The following is a 24,883-nucleotide window of genomic DNA, read 5'->3' on the forward strand; positions in this document are numbered from 1 at the left end:
TGGAGCTGTTTCTTGGTCATTACATTTTGTGGGTACCATGACCATGACTTTGGTCTTTTGTTTCTCAGGGAATTGATTTTTAAAGCAAGCCTGATATGTCATTCATTAAAACGCATGAAGAAGAAAATTAAATTGGAAGATTTAAAAAACCAATATTGGTGTCATTGCTCCTAATTCTTTTATTGAGACAGCCTAGATTTTATTCTTCATTAAATTTTGGTCACACTTCCCTGCTGTGGGATGCAGGTAACTCAGAAAGCCAGAGGAATAAAGAGTAGACAAAAATAGTCATAGAATTTTAGTTTATGATCATTCTTAGGTTCATAATAACCATGTGCTTTCTATGTCTTGGACTGAGGCTTTTAGATGGTCAGATTTTGCTGAGCTTATGATGTTGAGCTGCAAAGTTTGGAATTGGCAAAGGCTTGTCCAGTTAGCCTAGTTGCTGATTATGGTCATTTTTGAAATTACTCTGTAGGGAATATTTGACCTGAGCCTGAGAATTCAGTGTTTGCCCAAGTGAAATATTTTAAATAGTACTTCATCCTTTCCTCTTGCCACCAAAATAGCTTTTGTAGGGCTGTTGTGTCTCTTTCCATCTGTTAATCTTTGTCACTTTATGTTGTTGAACCAGGGTATAGAATAAGGGAAGACATATCAAGGCCTGAGATTAGTTTTTGCCCTTAGCTTATCCCCATCCTCAAATATTTGGACATGTAAATGGCCTTTCTCAGCTGAGTCTAGAGGAAGCTTATCCAATCCCTTCTATCCTAAGCAGTAGCAGGAGCAACAAGTAACCCTGCTTGAAACTTATAAGCAGTGTGATAAGGGTCTGACAGTAAAGCAGTGGTTTCACATCTGACTGAATCAGAACCACTAGACCTGACAATAGACTCCCCCTTCCACCCCACTTTCCCTCATCACTTGTGGTGGTGGTGGTGGTGGTGAAGCCGAGAATTTCCTTTTAATAGTCTGGATTGGCAATCACTGTCATCAAGTAAACATTTCTTCCTCTGTTAATCAGAATCTCCCCCAAATCACACAATTTACCTTAGGCATTTTTAAACAACACCCTTTGTACCATTTTGTACCCTCTTAAGAACCATGGGAGGGAAGGAGACTTGGCCCAATGGATAGGGCATTCGCCTACCACATGGGAGGTCTGCGGTTCAAACCCCGGGCCTCCTTGACCCGTGTGGAGCTGGCCCATGTGCAGCGCTGATGCGCGCAAGGAGTGCCCTGCCACACTGGGGTGTCCCCCACGTAGGGGAGCCTCACGCACAAAGAGTGCGCCCTGTAAGGAAAGCTGCCCAGCACAAAAGAAGGTGCAGCCTGCCCAAGAATGGCGCCGCACACACGGAGAGCTGACACAACAAGATGACGCAACAAAAAGAAACACAGATTCCTGGTGCCGCTGATAAGGATAGAAGCAGTCACAGAAGAACACACAGCGAATGGACACAGAGAGCAGACAACTGGGGGGGAAGGGAAGAGAAATAAATAAATCTTAAAAAAAAAAATAGAACCATGGGAAATCTATGGAGTGAGGCTAATGAGGCATCTGTTTTAGTTTTATTTCCATTCAGTCTGATTATCTTAAATCAGAAAAACTGACATGGCTGTATTAATTTATTTGGGCTGTTGTAACATAACCACAAGCTAGGTGGCTTAAAGCAACATTCATTTATTTTCTCACAGTTCTGGAAGCTGGAAGTATGAAAAAAGGTGTGGTAGATTTGGTTCCTTCTGGAGGCAGTGAGGGAGAATTTGTTCCATGCCTCTCTCCTAGCTTCTTGTGGCTACCAGCCATCTTTGGCATTCCTTGGCTTATAAATGTCACTCCAGTCTCCTTTCTATCTTCACATCTCCTCTGTTCTTTTAAGAACACTTTTCATTAGATTTAGGACCCAACCAGATAATCTAGGACGATCTTATCTTTAGATCCTTAATTACATCAGCAAAGATCCTTTTTCCAATTAAGGTCACAACACAGGTTTTGGGTGGACACACCTTTTGGGGGCCACCATTCAGCCCACTGCTCTGGCTCTAGTAGGTTCTTCCATCATCCCTGACCAGATTCTTTGCTAGTGTTAGCCTTTGCCTGTGAGAGGCAATGAGAGGGAGAGGTCTATGCTTATCTTTCAAGCTCTAGTAGCCGAGAAAAATGCAACACACAATTGCTTGGAAGAGTCAATAAATAGCAGCATTTTTCTCTTTGATGTAATTGTTCTGTTTGTAGGTGTTTTTTTTTTCTTTTTTTCTGTTTAATTTTTATTATTTTTCTTTTTCTTTGTTTTTTAAATTTTTTCTTTTATTTTTTGTTTGTTTCTAGGTATTATGTCTGGAAATATTTTCCCATATTTCAGAATCCCAAGGTCTCCCTTGAAGTGTTTTGTGTTTCTCTAGACAAAGCAAAGATGATTTTCCTTAAGCACTTTCCAGATATGATTTAATAGAATGTGAACCTCTCTTTTGTTTAAAGTATTAATGGGTTTTTATACTTTTAATTGTATAATTCTGTGACTTTTAAAAATCACAATTAATACAGACTTGTATCAATCTAGAAGTAAAAAACAAAAGCCCCCTGCCCCTCTCCTTGTTACCAATCTTTCTGAACACAGTCTGGCACAGTCTATGGACTGTGATTTTAGGCACTATACTACTAAGTTGGTAATATTAGATACCAAAAAGCAGGGTGAATATATATTGCAAACCTTAACTATTTGTCTTTAAGATAATAAATTACTTTTAAGTTTTTTTAAAAGATTTTATTTTATTTATTTCTCTCCCATTCCCCCCATTGTCTGCTCTCTGTGTCCATTCCCTGTGTATTCTTCCACGTCTGCTTGCATTATCCAGCAGTGCTGGCAAACTGTCTCTTTTTTATTGCGTCATTTTGCTACATCAGCTCTCTATGTGTGCGGCACCACTCCTGGGTGGGCTGTGCTTTTTCATATGGGGCGGCTCTCCTTGAGGGATGCACTCCTTGCGTGTGGGGCGCCCCCATGTAAGGGCTGTGCATGGGCCAGCTTACCACGTGCTCAGGAGGCCCTGGGGATCAAACCCCTGACTCTCCATAATGGTAGACGGATGTTCTATCAGTTCAGCCATGTCCGCCTCCCAATACATTACTTTTAAATCCATTTCAGGGAAGCGGACTTGGCCCAATGAATGGGGCATCCGCCTGCCACATGGGAGGTCCAAGGTTCAAACCCGGGGCCTCCTTGACCGGTGTGGAGCTGGCCCATGTGTAGTGCTGATGTGTGCAAAGGAGTGTTGTGCCATGCAGGGGTGTCCCCTGCATAGAGGAGCACCACGTGCGAGGAGTGCGTCCCATAAGGAGAGCCGCTCAGCGAGAAAGAAAGTGCAGCCTGCCCAAGAATGGCGCCGCACACGTCGAGAGCTGACACAACAAGATGACGGCAACAAAAAGAAACACAGATAACTGCTCCCCCTGCCCCACCACATTCCTCCTCCAGACCTCTCCACGCCCTCTCCCCTCCCCCTCCCACGCTCCCCTTCCCCTTCCACACGCCCTCGGGGCCTCCCCGAGGGCTCAGCCCTGGCTTCTACTTCCTGGTGCTGCCGGTTGTTGACTTGCTCTTCTCATCCCTGAGTCTAAAGCAGCCGAGCGCTTCTAGGTCTTTGGCCTTGCGCTAATGAGCCCCCAAAGAAGGCCTGGTTATTAGAGGAGGTTTTCACCTCGAATGTAGACCTCCTTGTCTGAGGAGCCATGTGCGTCGCACATAGTAGGCGGCCCGGAAGTGTTTTCTTGATTGACTTGATCATGGGTGATACTTCAATGGAGTTTTAACATTGAATGCGGAGAACACTAATTATGCCTATCAAGTTCCAAACTTCCATAAATGTGAAATCTGTCTGCTATCTTTCCCAAAAGAGTCCCAGTTTCAATGCCACATGAGGGATCACGAGCGAAATGACAAGCCACATCGATGTGACCAGTGTCCCCAAACTTTTAATGTTGAATTCAACCTGACACTTCATAAGTGTACCCACAATGGGGAAGACCCTACCTGTCCTGTGTGCAACAAGAAATTCTCCAGAGTGGCTAGTCTCAAAGCGCATATTATGCTCTATGAAAAGGAAGAGCGCCTGGAATTGCACTGTCTCAAGGCGTCCTCATTCACAGCCCACCACTGCTGGACACACAGGTTGTTTCCGGCCTTTCCAATGTGCACAGAAATTGTGTTTGGCTTCGTCAGCTAATACTGTGGTTCTCCAGGGGGTGATTTTGTTCCCTGGGAGACATGTTGTAGTGTCTGGTGCCCAGTGGGCAGGGCCAGGGGTGCCACTCAGCAGCCTACGGTACGCAGGGCTGCCCCTAGAGGGCTGTAGGGTCCACCATGCCAGCAGCACCAGAATTGAGAAGCCCTGGGCCACTGCTCAGTCATGGAATTGCTAGGCTACATGATACAGGAATTTAGAATTTTGACAGATATTGTTAAATTGTTCTCCAGTGAGGTTTTCCCAACACAATACTCTTGTCAGTAGTGTATGAAAAAGCTCACTTTTCCATGTGATTTTCAATACTGTATATTAGAAATTTATCTTTCCAGTCTGATAATTTTAAAATGGGGTGTTATCCTTGATTTAGTTTGCCTTTCTTTAAGTGAAGTTCATTATCTTTCTGTGTTTATTAGCCATCAGTGCTGCTTTTTTTTTTTTTTTCCCCAAGTATATTGTGACCCACAGATAACCCTCAAGGAACTGCTGTCATTTAAGGCTAGGATTAGTGTGATCTCAAAATGACTAGCCCAAAACAGAGTAGGGATTGAGGGCTGGGAATGTAGCTTTAGATTATTTGCATGTTAACAAAGTTTTAAAAGGCAAAATGATACAGAAAGGAATCCTGGGAGAAACCTCCCTGGCTCCTGTGCCCCACCCGTTCTCAGCCCTCCCAGGTTACCCTTCCATTGTCTTTCTGATTTATCTTTGCTGTTGTTTCTTCATGTAATGAATGTAGGTTTCTTTTGTTCCTTTTCTGGCTTATTATCACATGTGAACTTTAGAATTTTGTCTAGTTAGAGAGTATCTTGTTATTTTTATTTTGATTGCTTTGAAGTTATAGATTATTTCATGGGAAATTTAAATATCTTTACAATATTGGGTCTTTATATGTATGTGGTATGTCTTTCCAGTTGTTCACCAAGTTTTCCCAACATCCTTCAGTGATGTTTTGTTTATATTCTGTACAATGTTTAAATTTATTCTAAAATACTTAAAGATTTAAAAAAAATATATCATATATGAAATAAAAAAAAAAAAGAAAGAAACACAGATTCCTGGTGCTGCTGATAAGGACAGAAGCCGTCACAGGAATGTGCAGCAAATGGACACAGAGCAGACAACTGGGGGGGAGGGGGAGGAGGGGAGGAGAGAGAAATAAATAAAAAATAAAAGAATCTTAAAAAAAAAAATCCGGGAAACGGACTTGGCCCAGTGGTTAAGGCGTCCGTCTACCACATGGGAGGTCCGCGGTTCAAACCCTGGGCCTCCTTGACCCGTGTAAAGCTGGCCCATGCGCAGTGCTGATGCGCGCAAGGAGTGCCGTGCCACACAGGGGTGTCCCCCGCGTAGGGGAGCCCCACGCGCAAGGAGTGTGCCCCATAAGGAGAGCCGCCCAGCGTGAAAGAAAAGTGCAGCCTGCCCAGGAATGGTGCCGCCCACACTTCCCGTGCCGCTAACGACAACAGAAGTGGACAAAGAAACAAGACGCAGCAAATAGACACAGAGAACGGACAACTGGGGGTGGGGGTGGGGGGAATTAAAATAAATAAATCTTTAAAAAAATTTAAAAAAATCCATTTCAGCTGTATTATCATGTTTTTAGTATCCACAGTTTTCTAGGTTCCTAAGTTCAGTGTGGAGATGGTTCATTATCATCTATAAGGAAAAGTTTAGACTGTGAGAAATACTTACAATAACTGTTTTTTCTACTTTATTCCTCCTGCAGATTCTAAAACCTTTTTATATTTTTATCTCTGCAGATTTAACCTGAAACTGAATTCACTATAGAAACATCGCAGTTGTATTGATGATTGGGGAAAGATAGTGACAACAGGCAAAGGAAAAACAGCTCCGACATAATAAGGAAAATGAGTATGCTCAAGCCAAGTGGACTAAAGGCCCCTTCTAAAATCCTTAAGCCTGGAAGTACAGCCTTGAAGACACCTGCTATGGGTAATAGATTCTACCTTTATGTTTTTCCATAATAGCCAATAAATTATAATCAAATATAAACACATAAATTTAAAAATTTTGAAACGATGGCCTTATAAGAATTCATATTCTTGAAAATATTTGAAAAAAGTTTTAAGAAACTTAGAATTTTATATCTGGAAATCTTAAAGATTTATTTAATTATTTAGTATAAGGTGCTGTAATTGTTTTCTAGTTGTCACTTCTATTTGATCCTTACAGTGTTGAAGTATTTCTTTAGTTTATCCCTCCATATTTCTCCCTGAACTCATTGACCTTCCTCCTTGGGGCTTAGGGATATGTAGAGAAAACAAAGATTACTTTGGTTTCAGATTTTGTGACACTAATTGGTAGAATGTTGGCCTTTGGCATCAAGGAAGAAGACAGTATAAAGTCTCAAGTCTTACTTAAAGAAGGAAATCTTTCCAAAAAATCCCTTGTAGATGTAGTCATCTCCTTTATCTTCAGGAATATTTCTCAGTTGTCCTCCACTGTTTCATTTGACATCCTACAGTAAATAACTAAGATCTTCAGTAAACGAGTGCATCTGATGCCTGCTTTTATGGTGTTTTTATGTCATTTTTATACTATTAGATATCTTCCTGATGTCAGCCATTTTGGATGTTTGGGTACTCACTATATTAAGTCAACATTGTTCTTCAAGTTCTATCTTTTTTTTTTTTTTAAAGATTTATTTATTTATTTAATTTTCCCCCCTCCCCTGGTTGTCTGTTTTCTGTGTCTATTTGCTGCGTCTTGTTTCTTTGTCCGCTTCTGTTGTCGTCAGCGGCACGGGAAGTGTGGGCGGCGCCATTCCTCGGCAGGCTGCTCCCTCCTTCACGCTGGGCGGCTTTCCTCACGGGCGCACTCCTTGCGCGTGGGGCTCCCCCACGCGGGGGACACCCCTGCGTGGCACGGCACTCCTTGCGCGCATCAGCGCTGCGCATGGCCAGCTCCACATGGGTCAAGGAGGCCCGGGGTTTGAACCGCGGACCTCCCATATGGTAGACGGACGCCCTAACCACTGGGCCAAAGTCCGTTTCCCTTCAAGTTCTATCTTAAAGACACTCAGAGTTTCTTCATGAGGACAGGAATCGTGTCCCCCCCCCCCCATTTCTATGTCCCACATACCTATTTATTGCCTGGCATATAAAGGGAGCTCAGTATCAATTTGTTGAATTAATAGAGATCCCAAATTATATATAATATGTATCATATATATTATGTATCAGAATAAAACTGCTCTTTTCAGAGGGGCTGGGGAACATCATAGATGAGGGAAAGCCTTGGTGATAAAACACGGGACTCTCAAGGATTGTATTTGTTTCCGGGCTCTGTAGCCTTGGGGAAATCAGGTCAAAAGATAGTGTTCCCGGGAAGCAGACGTGGCTCAACTGATAGTGTGTCCATCTACCATATAGGAGGTCCAGGGTTCGATCCCCAGCACCTCCTGACCCATGTGGTAAGCTGGCCCATGCGCAGTGTGCAAGGAGTGCTGTGTCACATAGGAGTGTCCCTGTGTAGGGGAGCCCCACGTGCAAGGAGTGCGCCCCACAAGGAGAGCCACCCCGTGTGAAAAAGAAAAGCACAGCCCGCCCAGGAGTGGCACCGCACACACAGAGCTGACACAGCAAGATGACACAACAACAACGACAAAAAAGATAGTGTTCCCTATTCTCCTTTCCCTCAAAAGATCATTCTTCTCTTTAAGAATCCTTAAATTCCAACCCTTCCTTGAAGCCTTGCTTTCATGTTTTAGAATTGTCCCATTTTTATTTTTAGCATTAGATACATATAAAGGGCTTAGCATAAAAAGGGCTTGAGTCCAGGGATTGTGACTAATTAAATTTAGTATTACCAACAATACTTTTAGTTCACATTAGATATTTAATAAATTTAAATTTGTTGGATGAATACATAAATGAATTTCCAGTGTAAATACCACATTTTTGGCAAAACATAACTTCTGTATTTATGGTAAGGTAGAAATTGCACAAAGTTGTATTGCCTTAACAGAGAGTTGGTCCGGATGCTACTTCTTTTCTTTGCTGTGATTTCCACCTTTGCCAACAAAGGAATGGGTTTTACTTGGCAGTCTTGGAATAATGATCCTAAGGAGCTGCTGCACTGAATCCCCTTTTTCATCAAGCTTAGATGTGAATATCTGGGGGCTAAATGATCCTAATATTGTCAGTTTTAATTGACCACTGAGATATAGGAACACAGCTTGTCTAAGTGGATCTGACCTGGCTATTTGGTCATAATGTTGCTAAGTGAGGGGAGTGGAGCAAAAAGAATGAAATCAGACCTCTGTTGTAAACTCTGGAAAAATAATTTTGTCTTGCCTTATGTAGTCACTTTTAGTTTGCCTTCTTCTAATTTTCCAATCTTCATTGCCTATGGCATCATTGAAAATGGTGTACTTATAAGTACTTTTTATCTCCTTGTGGAAGGGGAGGGACCTAAAGGGGGGAAAAACACCTCTAGAAGAATTGTGGGCTATTTCTGTTGCTGTTAGTTTTCTCTAATTTGTTGTCCTTTAAGTTATGGGTTGTTTGCTTGAATATGAAATTTCTTTTGTTTTCATTTGTAGCTCCAGTAGACAAAACAATACCCAATGAAAAAGCATCAAACACTCCATCTTCTGAGACACAAGAGGAATTTGTGGATGACTTTCGAGTTGGAGAGCGTGTTTGGGTGAATGGGAATAAGCCTGGATTTATCCAGTTTCTTGGAGAAACACAGTTTGCACCAGGCCAGTGGGCTGGGATTGTTTTAGATGAACCCATAGGCAAGAATGATGGTTCTGTGGCGGGAGTTCGGTATTTCCAGTGTGAACCTTTAAAGGGCATATTTACCCGACCTTCAAAGTTATCAAGGAAGGTACAAGCAGAAGAGGAAACTAACGGCATACAGATGACTCATGCTTCCAGAGCTACTTCGCCTCTGTCTACTTCTGCAACCGGCGTGGTGTCTCCCTCTCCATCAACCCCCTCAAACATTCCTCATAAATCATCCCAGCCTACAACAAAGGAACCGTCAACTGCATCTCAGGCCAGCAACCTCACAAAAACTGCCAGTGAATCCATCTCCAACCTTTCAGAAGCTGGCTCAATCAAGAAAGGAGAAAGAGAGCTCAAAATTGGAGACAGAGTGTTGGTGAGTTCACACATTTTTCTGAGATAATTGTATAGAATGGAAACATAATCCCTGATGAGTGGCTGAAATACACACAGTGGGTGCTCCTTGACTCAGGGTATATTCTGGAGGGATGCCACGCATTTATAGAGAAAAAGATTTTCTAGTTCAGTTTATGAGTAAGCATGCAACAAATTAGAAACTGGCTTTATAGTATGCACATAGGAGTTTAGATTTGCGATGATAGACTCTAATTTTATCTACCAGTTTAGTTAGAAGAATATTGAATATAAAATTTGTCATTATTAAGGTAATTTTATATGACAAAAGAGGCTCAGGTAGATTTATAAACTTTTTTTTTTTCTGGTTTTTAACTGTTGCTTTACAAATAGTGTATGGGTGTATATAAACTCCTGCCTCCTTAAATGTCCTTGAAAAACTCAGACATGCTAATTTCAGTGGAACTTGTTATTTCAGAATTTCTGGTCTTTTAAATGATCAGCTTTAGATCTCGGAGGAGGAAGGAAATGTACAGTAGTTTCTGTTTTGCTAATAAACAGGAAACAGGAGATATAAGGTCTGCATGCTGTGTATTCTAGAACCTCTGAATATACAACATAGTGATTGCATTTGCTGTTTTTGTTGTTGTTTTATTTTTTAAAAAGGGAAGCAATGTAGCATAGCGCTAAAGTACTTGAGTCCCAGCTTTGCCTCAGGCAAGTCATTTAAGTTCTTAGTTTCCTCACCTATAAAAGTGAGATTAATAAAATAGTACTAACCTCATAATGTTCTGTGAGGATTAAATTAGTTAATACATATAAGATTTTTAGCAGAGTGCCTGACACCTATAGCTGTTTTTTTCACTATTGGAACTAAAGTACCATTTTGAAGAAAATTGAAAGCTTTTCTGTTTCACTCTTTTCAATGCTTTAATCAGTTCAGTTCAGGGCATGAAGTTTATCAAAAACCTTTAACCCAGTTTCCTTTATATCAACAACTACATTTTGGGACCTGACGACTTCCAATAATGTAATAGGAAAACAGAAATGACTCTTAGCACTTAAAGTATATCATATGTCTCATTTAATGTTTGTGCTACATATAATTGATAAGGAACTGAGGTTCTTAGAAGTGAAGTCATTGGCTCAAAATCTCACAGCCTTGGTGGCTGTGTCTGCAATTTAAATTTAGGTAGTTTTCCTCCAGGGCCTGTCCTGTAGAGTTGATGATTGATAGTATAATTTAAAAATTGAAGTGTTCTTTGTAATTTTGTTGGCTTACAAATAAAGAAACTTAACCTAGAGAAAGGAAGTCATATGGGGACCCAAAGTCATATAGTGAGGACATGGCAAGTTTTAGGACTAGAACCCAAGACTCACACTCCTGTAGCTTCATATTTATTCCCTCCCCCCCCCCCCAGTATTTGTGCTTGCCCTCTGCTCTCTGTGTCCATTTGCTGTCTGCTCATCTTCTCCAGGAGGCACTGGGAACTGAACCTGGGACCTCCCATATGGTAGGTGGGAGCTCAATCACTTGAGCCACATCTGCTTCCCTCCTTCTCCCTGCTCTTTTTTTTCTTCTTATGGTTTGCTTGTTTTTGCTCACTGTTTGCTTGTTGTTTGTCTTCATTAGGAGGCATTGGGAACTGAACCTGGGACCTCCCATGAGGGAGGCAGGCACTCAACTGCTTGAGAAACATCTACTTCCATGGCACACTTTTAAAGCAAGAAACTCTTACTTCTCACCAACAATACTGAAAAATAGTTGATTAAAATCTAGTCAAGCAGTGTGCTGCTTGGCTGCTGAAAGACGGAAAGGACAAAATCAGGTTCAAATTATTACAAAAGGTTTCCATGAGAAAATGTGGGACCTGAAGAAAAGTAGAAATTTGCCAGGCAGAAGGAAGTGGTGGTAGTAAAAGGGAATGTTCTAGCAAAGGGAAGAGCAGGTACAAAATCCCTGATTTTGGCATATTTGGGGAAGAGGCCAGTGCCCCTCGTCAAGTTCATGAGGGAATGGTAGAAGTTGAGTTAGGCAGGGTCTGCTGGGACTGGTAACAAAGGATAGGTTAAGGATTTTGACCTTTAGAGCAATGAGAGGAGATGAGTGATGTGACTGGGTTTATAGTTTGAAGAGGTCACTCTGGCTGCTATGTAAAGAATGGATAGGAGGTGGATGAGAATGGATTTGGGGTGACCAGTTTTTTAAGAGCTTGAATTTTGAAGGAGAGTCGAGTGATCAGGCTGATGCTGGAAGAGAGTATTGGATCTAAGGAATATATTTTTTTGCTTTTAAGATGGCAGTTTCCAGATGGTTTATATCCTGACAAATAATCTAGATGTGAGGCGCAGGTTGAAGATGCAGTAGAGAGAGAGGATCTTTTCAACTTTTTTATTTTTAAAGTGATAAGTTTTGTCTTAATGGCTTCTTACGCTTTTATACTAAATATCTTAAAGCATTTTTTTCTTATTCTGCACACTTCTTACACAAGTTTTTTTTTTTTAAGATTTATTTTTATTCATTTCTCCTCTCCCCCTTGTTTTTCACTTGCTGTATTTGTTCATCTTCCTTGTTTCTTTAGGAGGCAGCAGGAGCTGAATCTAGGACCTCTGATGTGGAAGGGAGGTGCCTAGTCACCTGTGCCAACTCTGCTCCCTGTTGTGTTGTGGCTCTCATCATGTTTTTTCCTCCCTGAGTCTCTTGTTGTGTCATCTTGTTGTGCTAGCTCGCTGTCTTCTTTAGGAGGCACTGGTGTCTGAACCAGTGACCTCCTATGTAGTAGGCGAGAACCCAGTCATGTGAGCCACATCCGCTTCCCTACATAAGTCTTTTTGAGATTGGGAGAAGGAAAAGTCTTCCCAAGGAATTAAAAAGTATCTTTATTCACAAACATACCTACAGAAAAATACATAAAAGTGCAGTCCTTGATGAATTTTTGTAAAATGAATACAGCCATGTCACTAGCACCTAGATAAAGAAATAGAACATTACCACAGCCCAGAAACCACCCCCTTGTCACCTCCCTCAGCACCCCCCACACTCCAGGGGAACTACTATCTCGACTTTTTACTCTAAGTTTAATTTTGCTTATGTTTAAACTTTAAATAATTACAGTTCATTCACCATGTACTTTTTTGTGCATTCCTTCATTTGTTCAACATTATGTTTCTAAGATTGAAGTACACATATCTGGTGGGTCATATTACATATACCATTTCACAGTATACTTTTTTCCCTTCCCCTCCCCCTACCCTGCCCTGCTGTTTTTTTGCTGTCTCTATCCATTCACTGTGTGTATCTATTTCTCTTTCTGTTTTTTCTTCTTGTCTTTCTCCTCTAAGATTCACCAGGATTCAATCCTGGAGACTTCTGATGTGGAAAGAGTTCCCTGTCAGTTGCACCACCTTCATTCCTGGTCTCTGCTGCTCTTCACCTTGACTCTCCCCTTCGTCTCTCTTTTGTTGCGTCATCATCTTGCTGCGTCAGCTGTCTGTGTGTGTGGCGCCACCCTGGTCAGGCTGCACCTTTTTTGTGCTGGGTGGCTCTCCTTACGGGTGCACTCCTTGAGCATGGGGCTCCCCTACATGGGGGACACCCCTGCATGGCACTCCTTGCACGCATCAGCATTGTGCTGGGCCAGCTCGTCACATGGGTTAGAAGGCCCTGGATTTGAACCTTGGACCTCCCATGTGGTAGGTGGATACTCTATATGTTGAGCCAAATTCGCTTCCCTATTTATTTTTAATTAATTAAAATTTTTGTACAATTCATAATAGTTTAAAATGTTGAATTTTTGGTGCTTAATGGCTTATATTTAAAAATCAGCAGTTCTGTACCATTCCCTAAGGCAACTTGGCTAAACTTTTTCCCCCCGTTTTTTGTTACTCTTGGGGTCCTGGATCCTGAAGGAAGATTAAACAGTTCCAGGGAGTAAAGTTCAGGTCAAGCATTACTTTTTCATCTTTTAGTCAAAGTATCCTTCATCTTTTGTCTGCCACTTGTTCTAAGGAGAATTAGAGTTATAGGAGAATATCTACCATATGTCTTCTGCCTGTCATATTAATTTTTTTAAAGATTTATTTTTATCTCTCTCCACCTCTCATTGTTTGTACTTGCTGTGTCTGTTTGTCTTGTTTTTGTTTCTTTAGGAGGCACTGGGCTCTGAACCCTGGACCTCCAATATGGGAGGGAGGTGCCTAATTGCTTAAGCCACCTCTGTTCCCTGCATTGTTGTGTCTCGTTATGTTTTTCCTCTTGTGTCTCTTGTTGCAGCATCTTGTCGCATCAGCTTGCCATACCTTCCTATTGCGCCATCCCTCCGTCTTGCTTGTCCTCTTTTAGGAGGCACCAGGAACCTCTGTTCCCTGCTTTATTGTGTCTGTCATTATTTTTTTCTTCTTGTGTCTCTTTATTATATCATCTTATGTCAGCTTGCTGTGCCTGCCCCTCGTGCCAGCTCTTTTGTTCTTCTTTTGGAGGCACTGGGAGCCTACCAAGGACCTTCCATGTGGTAGGCAGGATTCCAGTTGCTTGAGCCATATCCATTGCCCTCATACTAATTTTTAAGGGGTTTTATTTAACATCACGTATTATAGATTATGAGATTCAAGATGATGTCATAGGGAGTGGATGTAGCTCAGTGGTTGCATGCCTGCCTCCCACATACAAGGTGCTGGGTTCAATTCCTGGTACCTCCTAAAACAAAACAAAACAAAAAACAAAACAAAAAGCCATAAAGGGAATAAAGAAACTGGGACATTTTTATTTAGCCTAGAGGAAATATGATGCTATAGCAGCCGTATTTAATTCCATACAGTTCATTCTGTAAATATGAATTGTTCTGCGTACTAAAGATGTGGCAGTGACCAAAATCAACCCAAGTCTTGTCTAATGGGGCTAACCATTGCATTAAAATAAAATCTAAATTCCTTCCTAGAACTACAGGACCTGGAAGGGATCTGGGCCCTACTCACCCCTTAGACATGCACTTCTACTTATTACTGCCCCTTTCTCACTTCCTCTTAGCTACACTGGCCTCCAGGGCATTTCCTCAATACCTGCCTTCTCACGCTAGGATTTGTTCTTCCTTTGCTTGAATGCTCTGCCCTCAGGTTTTCTCATGACTGGTACCTTATCAGTCATTCAACTCTTGGCTCAAATTTCACCTCCTCAGGGACCCTTTTCCTGGCCATCCCAACCAAGTGTCTTCCACAGCACCATCACTCTGCCCGATTTTATTTCTTTCATAATACTCTTCACTATTTGTAATTATCTCTTCATTTACTTGTTTATTGTCCATTTCTCCCTGTTCAGTATGGAAACTTTTCTATCTCATTTACTGCTGTATCCCCAGCACCTAGGACAGTGCCTGGCACATAGTAGGAACACGTTAAATATTCTTGAAAGAATTGGAAGGTATTGAATATAGTGGTCACATTATACCCTTGATGGGGAGGAATAAAATTGTGAAGTATGGGGAGTGGATGTAGTTCAAGTGGCTGAGCACCTGCTTGCCACGTATGAGGTCCCAGGTTTGATCCAGGTATCTCCTAAAAACAAAACAAACAAATGAAAAAAACATTTCTCACTGGGGAAGTGATGTAGCTCAACGAGTGAGCGCCTGCTTCCCATGAACAAGATCCTGAGTTCAATCTCCGGTACCTCCTAAAAAAAAAGTTGCAAAGTGCGGTCACCCCTCGGGCTGAAGTGTGGTTTGCTGGCCTGGCAGGGGACCGGCTGTGGCAGGCCAAGCCGCTGCCCCCATAATAGGGTGGCTGGTCGGACTCACTGCCACCCCTGAAGGAAGCTCGGCATGGGCGCAGAGTGCCCTTGGGTCTCCCCTTCTCGGCAGCCATGCTTCCGCGGCCGCCCCTCCTCCCGGATGGCGCCACACGATGCCTGTGGGGCGGCACCCTTCTTCCTTCTCCCTGCGCAGGCGCAGGGCGGAAAATTCCAGTCTGCCCTTTTCCCCTCCCCCGACAGCAGCAACAGCCAGGCGTGGGCCGAAAAATCCAGTCTGCCCTCTTCCCTTCCCCCAACAGCAGCAACAGCCAGGCGTGGGCAGGAAACTCAAGTCTGCCCTCCACCCCAGCAACAGCAGCCACCAATCCCTAAACCCTGCCCCTTCCCCCAGCAATAGCGACAGCCAATCCCTAACCACCACCCCTCCCCCGTCCAGCACCTCCCACTGACCTTTCTCCGGCAACCAATCAGCCTTCCCCAGCCCCTATAAAACTGTTGCCTCTCCCTCAATAAAGTGGACTTGCGTGTTTACCTTGTCTCCGCGGTAGTTCTTCTGCCGTGCGCCCTCCAGTCCTGAGAGCCCCCGACAAGGGCCTGGCCTCCCTTGTCCCCAGTTCGTCGCCTGCTTCTCCGGGCGACCCCTTCGTTGCCTGCTTCTCCGGGCGACCCCTTCGTCGCCGGCTTCGCCGGGCGACCCCGTCAGCCGAACCACGCAACCCCTTGTGAGACCGATCCCTCATCTGCTGCCGGACCGACCCCTCGTCCCAGGTGGGACTGACCCCTCGTCCCAAGCGGGACCGACCCCTCGTCCAGAGCTGGACCGACCCCTCGTCCGCAGCCAGACCCCACCTCTACCGACCGAGCAAGCCGCCGCAGCAAAGTATGGTAACAAGAGAACAAGAGATAGAATTAGGACTACTGGGTAAAAACTGGGGAATGAAGATTTTACCTTTCTCTTTGCCTTGCAGAATTGCCCTAAGCTGGAATGACTCTCTAGTTGAGAGAATTTAGGGTACTTATGCTGGGTCTTTCTTTTTACAGGTGATTACTTTTTAAATCAGGACTAAATTTATATTTGGTAAACTACAATTAACTAGATTTATCTGTTTTAATAAGCTACATTAGAATATGGCAGATAAGCCACTTAGCAAACACTTCTTGCTCACAAAATTCCTGTGAAACAATCCCTCATTGCTACTCACTGAACATTTTATTGTTTTATAAACTAAGGCACTATGAGATTAAATGGCTTGTTTAGGACTTGATAATGAATAAATGGGAGAGAATTAAATGTTTCCTATTCCTGTTTTTGGAACCCACTCATTAACCCTGCAGAACTTATCAGCGTTCTTATTTATTATAAGAGCTTACAGAAACAGTATTTATCTCTGTTCTCACAGCATTTTGTAGTCATTTCTTGAAGCATTTATCACTTTTTTACTGTAATTATTTATTTGAAATTTATTTTTCTTTCATCCAGTATAGCCAGTACTGTATTTTCATTGTATCCCAAGATACATACTGCTCCAGAAATATTGAATGAATAAATGAGAACTTTTTCCTTTTAAAGATTTATTTTATTTATTTCTCTCCCCTCCCCCCCCACCCCAGTTTTCTGGTCTCTGTGTCCATTTGCTGCGTGTTCTTCTTTGTCTGCTTCTGTTGTTGTCAGTGGCACGGGACTCTGTGTCTCTTTTTGTTGTGTCATCTTGCTTTGTCAGCTCTCCGTGCGTGTGGCACCATTCCTGGGCAGGCTGAACTTCCTTTTGTACTGGGCGGCTCTCCTTATGGGGTGCACTCCTTGCGCATGGGGCTCCCCTATGCGGAGGACACCCCTGCGTGGCAGGGCACTCCTTGCACGCGTCAGCACTGTACGTGGGCCAGCTCCACACGGGTCAAGGAGGCCCAGGGTTTGAAACTTGGACCTCCCATGTGGTAGACGGATGCCCTATCCATTGGGCCAAGTCTGCTTCCCTGAATGAGAACTTAATAACCTGAGATCTGGTAAAATATAAAAATAGTAGCTAGACTTTCTTTCATTTGAGTTCTTAATTTAAATTAATTTTTCTCCTAGTAGTGACTTCTAATTTTACTTAGATTGAACACAGTGTTAGGAGTTATATGCTTGTATTTTCTGAGAGCACAAAGAATAAATGATAATTGTTTGCTATGGGGATCTAATTTTTCTTTTTTTTTTTTTCAATGTTGAAAATATTTTTTCTTTAATAATGTCATGATCTGACTCTAGGACTCAGATTTCTTTAACATGACTTAAAAATAGTGGCTTATATTTAAGGTAAACGCACATACTAGAAAAAATTTTGACTGTAGAATGATTAAGTAGAAAAGCATTTGGGTGATTTCAGGGCTTCATTCTCTTTCTCTTTTGAAGATATTTGAGTATTTACTAATGATCTTTTACAGGGACAGGGAAACTACATTGGCTTTTATGATCAAGAGTTCCAAGTCTAGTGGGAGGGAAAGTTATAAGAAAACTGCCTCTTCCCGGAATCTGGTAATCTATTTCAAACAAACTGGGTGGAATGGTATATTTTTTCAGGATAAATGTATATCAACTGCATTTAAAACAGTAACAGCTAGGGTGTTATTTGTGGTTATTATTATAGTATTGTTTTTTTAAATAAAACTACCGGTTTGAATGAAGCCTGTGGTTTGCTTGGAGAATTACTGACCACAGCCAACTGTTAGGTGCCTCTTGGAAAAACAATTGTCATGACACTAGCTTAGAGTCACCCCCAAAGAATTCAACAGATTCACTGAAGAGGTTGTATCATTTTAAACTAATGTGCTGTGTTTTGCTCATATGATTTTGGTTAAACTGCTTTTCAGAATTGAGGGGTAGGCGGAAAGAGAAAATAGCAGCCAATTTTATATAAATGGCTAGTTATAGATTCCATGAATACCAGCAAGTATATAAAAAGGTCAAATTAGCCAAAACTAGAACTAACACTGTTGTTAGAATAGATTGGGCTCTTAAGCTATCAGTCAGATATTGTGCTAAGCAATTTTAACTGAATTGTTTCAATTAATCCTAACAATTGTCCTATAATTATTTCCATTTTACTATTGAGGAGACTAAGATTTAGACTTAAGTAAATTTATCAATTAATAAACAGAACTGGCCTTTGAATTTGTCCATCTGGAGAGCTCATGCTCTTTATTAGGTTTCTTCTTTTGCTTGCTCCAGAGAAATCAGATTCAACATCAGCCATGAAATGTTTTTGCTTTTTAAAAATTAGTTTAACTTTAAGAATTTGGAAAGGTGGCCTTTTCTTTATAATATGGAGAAGTTCACCTTTTAATCCTTTTTTTCTTTTAATTATTTATTTCTCCCCACCCCCTCATTGTTTGCATTTGCTGTGTCTGTTTGTTGTGTGCTGTCTTCTTTTTAGGAGGTATTGGGAACTGAACCTGGGACCTCTGACATGGGAGGGATGTGCGAAATCATTTGAGCTACCTTTGCTCCCTGATTTGTTGTGTCTCTCATTATGTTTCCCACGTGTCTCTTTTGTGTCAACTCTCTGCACCAGCCCATCATGTCAGCTTTCCATCTTGCTGGTCTTCTTTAGGAGTCACCAGGAACCAAACCCGGGACCTCCCATGTGGTCAGCCCAGGCGCTGAGCCACATCTGCTGCCCACCTTTCAGTCTTCAGCATATGTTTGTTGAGTGCTTTCTCTGTTCTGCCGGGCACTGGTGTATTGCAGTGATGATTGTTGCAAAGCCCTGCTGAGTTTGCTCCAACTCCGTTCTTCCTCAGTGACACATATCATGTCACTAGGATGTTTATGAAATGTCTGTGAAATGCCTGCCTTCTGTACCTTTGACAGGCCCTTCCTATTTAGAATGCCCTTAAATCATAACATTTTTGGTTCCTTCAGTCAGTGTCACAAAAAATTTATCTTTCAGAGAAATGTTAGAAAGCCTTGAGTCTTTAACATTTTCCATCTTCAACAAAGGGTAAAACAAAACTGAAAAAGATGTGCAACATTCTAAAACTCTTAGAAAGCAGAGCGAAAAATGATAAATACCTTTAATGTTAAAAAGAAAGACTAAAAATAAAGTTTTGGTCTTAATAAATTAGGAAGAAAATAACTATAAACCAAGAGGAAGGAGGAAAGTGAAAACAGATAAGATAAAAAGTGACTTTAGGGTGAAGCAGATGTGGCTCAAGCAATTGGGCTCCCATCTACCTTATAGTAGGTCCAGGGTTCGATTTCTGGGGCTTCCCGGTGAAGGCAAGCTGGCCCAAGCAGAATGCTGGCCCACAAAGAGTGCTGACCTGCGCAGTGTGCTGGCCTCTGCTGGAGTGCTGGCCTGTGTGGAATGCTGGCACTGCAAGATGACAAAACAAAAAGAGATACAGAGGAGAAACAGTAAGAGATGCTGCAGACCAGGGAGTTGAGGTGGCATAAGAGATTGAGCTCCTCTCTTCCACTCCAGAAGGCCCTAGGATCAGTTCCTGATGCCACCCAAAAAGAGAAGACAAGCAGACAAAGAACACACAGCAAATGGACACAGAAAGCAGACAGTGAGGACAAAAGAATGAGGGTGGGGGGATAAATAAAATATATTTTAAAGTGACTTAAGGGAGGATGTGGTTCAAGCAGATGGGTGCCCGCCTCCCACATGGAAGGTCCTGGGTTTGGTTCCTGGTGCTTTCTAAAGAAGATAAGCTGATGTGACAAAATGACACAACGAGATAACAGAAGGAAGAGATACAACAAGAGACAAAACAAACAGGGAGAGGATGTGGCTTAAGTGATTGGACACCTCTATCCCTTGTAGGAGGTCCCAGGCTCAGCTCCCCGTGCTTCCTTAAAAAAAAAAAAAAAAGACAAGCAGACAGAGAGCACACAATGAATGCACAGAGAGCATACAGCGAGCACAAACAACAGGGTTGGGTAGGTGGGGAATAAATTAATAAATCTTTAAAAAAAAAAGAAATAAGATAGCATGTATTTAAAATTGAAAAATAGTGACAAAGGAGAGAATAATAAATGCTGATAGGTTAATTTTGGAGATAATGTTTACATTTTTAAAAAAAGATTTATTTCTCTCCCCCTCGTTGTTTACTCTGTCTTGCTGTGTGCTCTTTTTTTTTAGATTTTTTTTTTTTTTATTTCTTTCCCCTCCCCCCTTCAGTTGTCTGCTTCCTGTGTCCAGTCACTGTGTGTTCTTCTGTGACCGCTTCTATCCTTGTAAGCAGCCCTGGGAATCTATGTTTCTTTTTGTTGCGTCATCTTGTGGTGTCAGCTTTCCCTGTGTGCGACACAATTCTTGGGCAGGCTGCACTTTCTTTTGCACTGGGTGGCCCTCCTTATGGGGCGCACTCCTTGCACGTGGGGCTTCCCTACGTGGAGGACACCCCTGTGTGGCACAGCATTCCTTGCGCACATCAGCACTGTGCATGGCCAGCTCCACAAGGGTCAAGGAGGCCCTGGGTTTGAACCTTGGACCTCCCATGTGGTAGGCGGACGCCCTATCTATTGAACCAAGTCCGCTTTCCTTGCTGTGTGCTCTTTATGTCTGCTCATCTTCTTTTTAGGAAGCACTGGGAATTGAAGCTGGGACCTCCCATGTGGGAGGGAGGTGCCTAACCATTTGAGCAACTTCCACTCCCTGCTCATTGTATCTCTCATTGTGTTTTCCCTTTTTGTGTCATCTTGTTGTGTTCATCTTATTGCGTCAGCTCACCGCACCAGCCCAACACGTCAGCTCCCTGTCTTGCTCGTCATTTTTAGGAGGCATCAGGAACCGAACCCAGGACCTCTCAAATGGTAGGCAGGTGCCCAACTGCTTGAGCCACATCAGCCCCCTAATGTTTGCATATTATGTCAAACAATGACTTGGACGAAGAGTTAAACATTTTTTTTAAAACCCTCAAAGCTTCAAACAGTTCATGTAAAATAAAATGTGGGGAATTATAATTCTAATAGTTGTAAAGAAACTGAGAGTCTAACAATGGAAAATAATTAAGTTGATTATTTTAAAGTATTTAAATTTTCATATAGCATGTAATTGGGGAAACCAAAAACAAATGTGTGAGTGGGTATGTATTTGCCCTTAATGTATGTTATAATGCTTTCCATAGCTAAAGATGTGAAGGAAATATGAGAAAATAAACATAATACCAGTTGTTAGTTATTAAAGGATGAAAATAAACATATCAGTTGTTGAAGTTGTTAAAGGATGAATTTTGTTTTTCTTTAATGATGTAAGAGTTTTATTTTTGTGGCAAATATTTATTTTGAAGCAGGAAAATCCCTCTGGAGTAATAAAAATATTTTTCAAAGGAAGGGGATAATTTGATGGAGAGCAGTAGTTACTACATGTTACATAGGCTAGTTCATTATTGGACCATATCAGGTATCAAATGTTTGTAATAATGTAAGTCACACATAAATTTGCCAATCTTTTCTCAAGAGAACTCAACTTTGAGGAGAAGGTAAAGATAATGCAAGCTGCTGATGCAAATGACAACACAGTACGTGATTATTGATGGGAGCTACAAAAGATTAGAAGAGAATCATTATTCTCTTTTCATTTTCACGTTCTCTTCTTTCAGGTTGGTGGCACTAAGGCTGGTGTAGTCCGGTTTCTTGGAGAGACAGACTTTGCCAAGGGAGAATGGTGCGGTGTGGAGTTAGACGAACCGCTTGGGAAGAACGATGGGGCTGTGGCTGGAACAAGGTCAGTTTGGAATTGTGCAGCATCTTGTTTCCTTCTTGTATGTAGGGTGCTCTTCTTAAGTGTGTATAATAAAATGGAAATGAATGTTTTGAGGAGCTGCACTTTTTTTCTGCTAAGGCCCAGCTAGTGATTTTTTCCCTACTAGAATTGGAGTTGTTTTTTGACTGTCTCTTTAGTACTATGTATAACACATCTGAGTAGATTCTGTTCAAGCATTCACTTTATTTTTCAACATAGAAAGGAAATATGTCATCTTCTTGGCTTCTTTCTCTCTTCTCTTTCCTCCTCACCCATGGCTCCCTTGTTTGTTTGCTCGTTGTTTTTACTCATTGTCTGCTTTTTATTTTAAAGATTTTTTTTCATTCACGCCCCCCCCACTCCCCCCCCCATCATCTGCTCTCTTGTGTCCGTTCACTGTGTGTTCTTCTGTGTCCGCTTGTGTTCTCGGCTGCACCAGGAATCTGTTTCTTTTTGTTGCGTCATCTTGCTGCATCAGCTCTCTGTGTGTGTGGTGCCACTCATGGGGTGGCTGCACTTTTTTTGCCCAGGGCAGCTCTCCTTACAGGGCGCACTCCTTGCACATGGGGCTCCCCTACGCAGGGGACACCCCTGTGTGGCATGGCACTCCTTGCACATGGCAGCACTGTGTGTGGGTCAGCTCCACAGGGGCTAGGAGGCCCTGGGTTTGAACCCTGGACCTCCTATATGGTAGGCAGACATTCTGTTGGTTGATCCGCATTAGCTTTTCTCTGCTTTTTCTTTAGGAAGCACTGGGAACCAAACCTGGGACCATCTGTGTGGGTGGCGGACTTTCAACGGCTTGAGCCATATTTGCTTCCTGTTCTTTTTTTTTTTTTTTTTCTCATTGTCTTGTTCGTTGTTTTTGCTCATTGTTTGTCTTCTTTAGGAGGCACTGGGAACCGAATCTCGGACCTCCCATGTGGGAGGTGGGTGCTCAACTGCTTGAGTTACATCCACTCCCTGGTTTCTCTCTTTTTTTTTTCCCTTTTTTTTTTTAAAGATTTATGTTTTATTTATTTCTCTCCCCTTCCCCATCCCCCTCCCCCCAGTTGTCTGTTCTCTGTGTCCATTCGCTGTGTGTTCTTCTTTATCTACTTGTATTCTTGTCAGTGGCACTGGGAATCTATGTCTCTTTTTGTTGTGTCATCTTGCTGGGTCAGCTCTCCCTGTGTGTGGTGCCACCCTGGGCAGGCTGCACTTTTTTTGTGCTGGGTGACTCTCCTTACAGGGCGCACTCCTTATGCATGGGGCTCCCCTATGCGGGGGACACCCCTGCATGGCACTCCTTGCACACATCAGCACTGCGCTGGGCCAGCTCATCACACGGATCAGGAGGCCCTGGGTTTGAATCCTGGACCTCCCATGTGGTAGGTGGATGCTCTATCAGTTGAGCCAAATCCACTTCCTGGTTTCTCTCTTTTGATAGCAGTCCACCTCTGAATGAGTTCCTTTGTGTCAGGGCTAGGGGGATGGAAAGAAGGAAGCCACCTTTGTTAGGAAAAGAATGTAAAATGTGTCTTAATATTTAGAATTCCATTCTGTGGCAAGAGAGCAGACAGCAGGCAGACTTCACTCTATGAACAGAATCCTGCTCTCGCCTACCAGAGATAGGATGAGAGTTTAAAAATACAAATGAATGCAAAGAGAATTTCCCACTTTCTTATCAAAAAATTTTGAAGGTTTTTGAAGGAACAGGTGTAGTGAATGATGCATAATTATTATTAGTATACATTTATGCATAACTTGATAAAGTGTTAACACTTTACTTTTATATTTTATTACATTTTGCTTTAAATGTATAGATACTTATTATAAGTATATTGCCTTTATCTACCAAGTACAGTAATGATGCCTTAGGAGGAAAAAAAAATCTCTTCATGCTGCAAGTTTTAAAGACATCTTTTCTTTTTGTTTATTTAGTATTTTATTTTTAAAAGATTTTTAGAAATTTGTAGATTTACAGAAAAATCACAAAAAAGTACAGTTTCCATAGGTACCCCTCACAGTTTGCCTTATTAATATTTTGCACTAATGTGTAATTATATGTTAAATATAATTATATTATTAAGTGTAATCCATAGTTTACATTAGTGTTCACTTTTTGTGTTGGACACTAATAGTTTATTTTATTTTATTTTATTATGGTAACATATATACAACATAAAATTTACCATTTTATGTTGAAATTTTCTCATTTACATTTTAACCACTTTTAAATATATAATTCATTTGTGTTAATTACATCACAATGTTGTGCTACAGTCACCACCATCCATTACCACCCACCTCCCACATGGGAGGTCCGAGATTCGGTTCCCAGTGCCTCCTAAAGAAGACAAACAATGAGCAAAACTTTTCCATTATTCCAAATAGAAATTCTGTACCAATTAAGCATCAGTTTCCCATTCTCTGCCCCCACTCTTGTCCCTAGTAACCTTATATTCTAATTTATGACCCTGAATTTGCATATTCTGATTATACATAAAAATGAAAATGATGCCATATTTGTCCTTTTGTGTCTGGTTTAGTTCGCTCAATATGTCTTCAAGGTTCATCCACACTGTAGTAAAGATAAGAACTTCATTCCTTTTTACAGTCAAGTCATATTCCAATGCATGTACATACCACATTTTGTTTATCCATTCTTCCACTGATTGACACTTAGGTTGCTTTCACCTTTTGGCCATTGTGAATAATGCCACTATGAACATTGTTGTTCAGGTAGCCATTCAAGTCCCTGTGCAGCCATCCTTTCTTGATGGTGAAACTCTAGAGTCATAAGATCTCCAAATAATCTGTTTCAAGCCAACTGATAACTGACATTACTAGGTAGTATTTCTCAGTGTTTACCTAATGAATCTGCCAGAGTTAGGTGCTTGTTGGATTTCTTTGCTCCTTGTTTGGCATTGTCTTGTTAAGTGGGATCATTGTACTGCTGAACTCCTCTGCCCTACGTTTATCGGATGGTAGAAATATTTATTCTCTTTGCGCCAGAACCTCAGTAACAGATGAGTAATCCCATAATAACAATATGCATTAGTTATTATATT

General features: G+C 41.8%; 1 protein-coding gene across 8 annotated transcripts in view; it reads left to right on the plus strand.

The window, feature by feature from the left end:
* Positions 1-24,883, plus strand: part of CLIP1 (CAP-Gly domain containing linker protein 1) — a 137,947-nt gene that overhangs the window by 44,064 nt on the left and 69,000 nt on the right. For all 8 annotated transcript variants that reach the window (XM_058281321.1, XM_058281327.2, XM_058281325.2 and 5 more), the window contains exons 2-4: positions 6,009-6,201; positions 8,813-9,378; positions 21,688-21,812. In XM_058281321.1, the coding sequence (XP_058137304.1) occupies positions 6,117-6,201; positions 8,813-9,378; positions 21,688-21,812 (776 nt within the window). In that variant the 5' untranslated portion in view covers positions 6,009-6,116. The remainder of the gene's footprint in view (positions 1-6,008; positions 6,202-8,812; positions 9,379-21,687; positions 21,813-24,883) is intronic.

This window comes from Dasypus novemcinctus, chromosome 19 (assembly GCF_030445035.2).
Source record: "Dasypus novemcinctus isolate mDasNov1 chromosome 19, mDasNov1.1.hap2, whole genome shotgun sequence".
Taxonomy (NCBI): domain Eukaryota; kingdom Metazoa; phylum Chordata; class Mammalia; order Cingulata; family Dasypodidae; genus Dasypus; species Dasypus novemcinctus.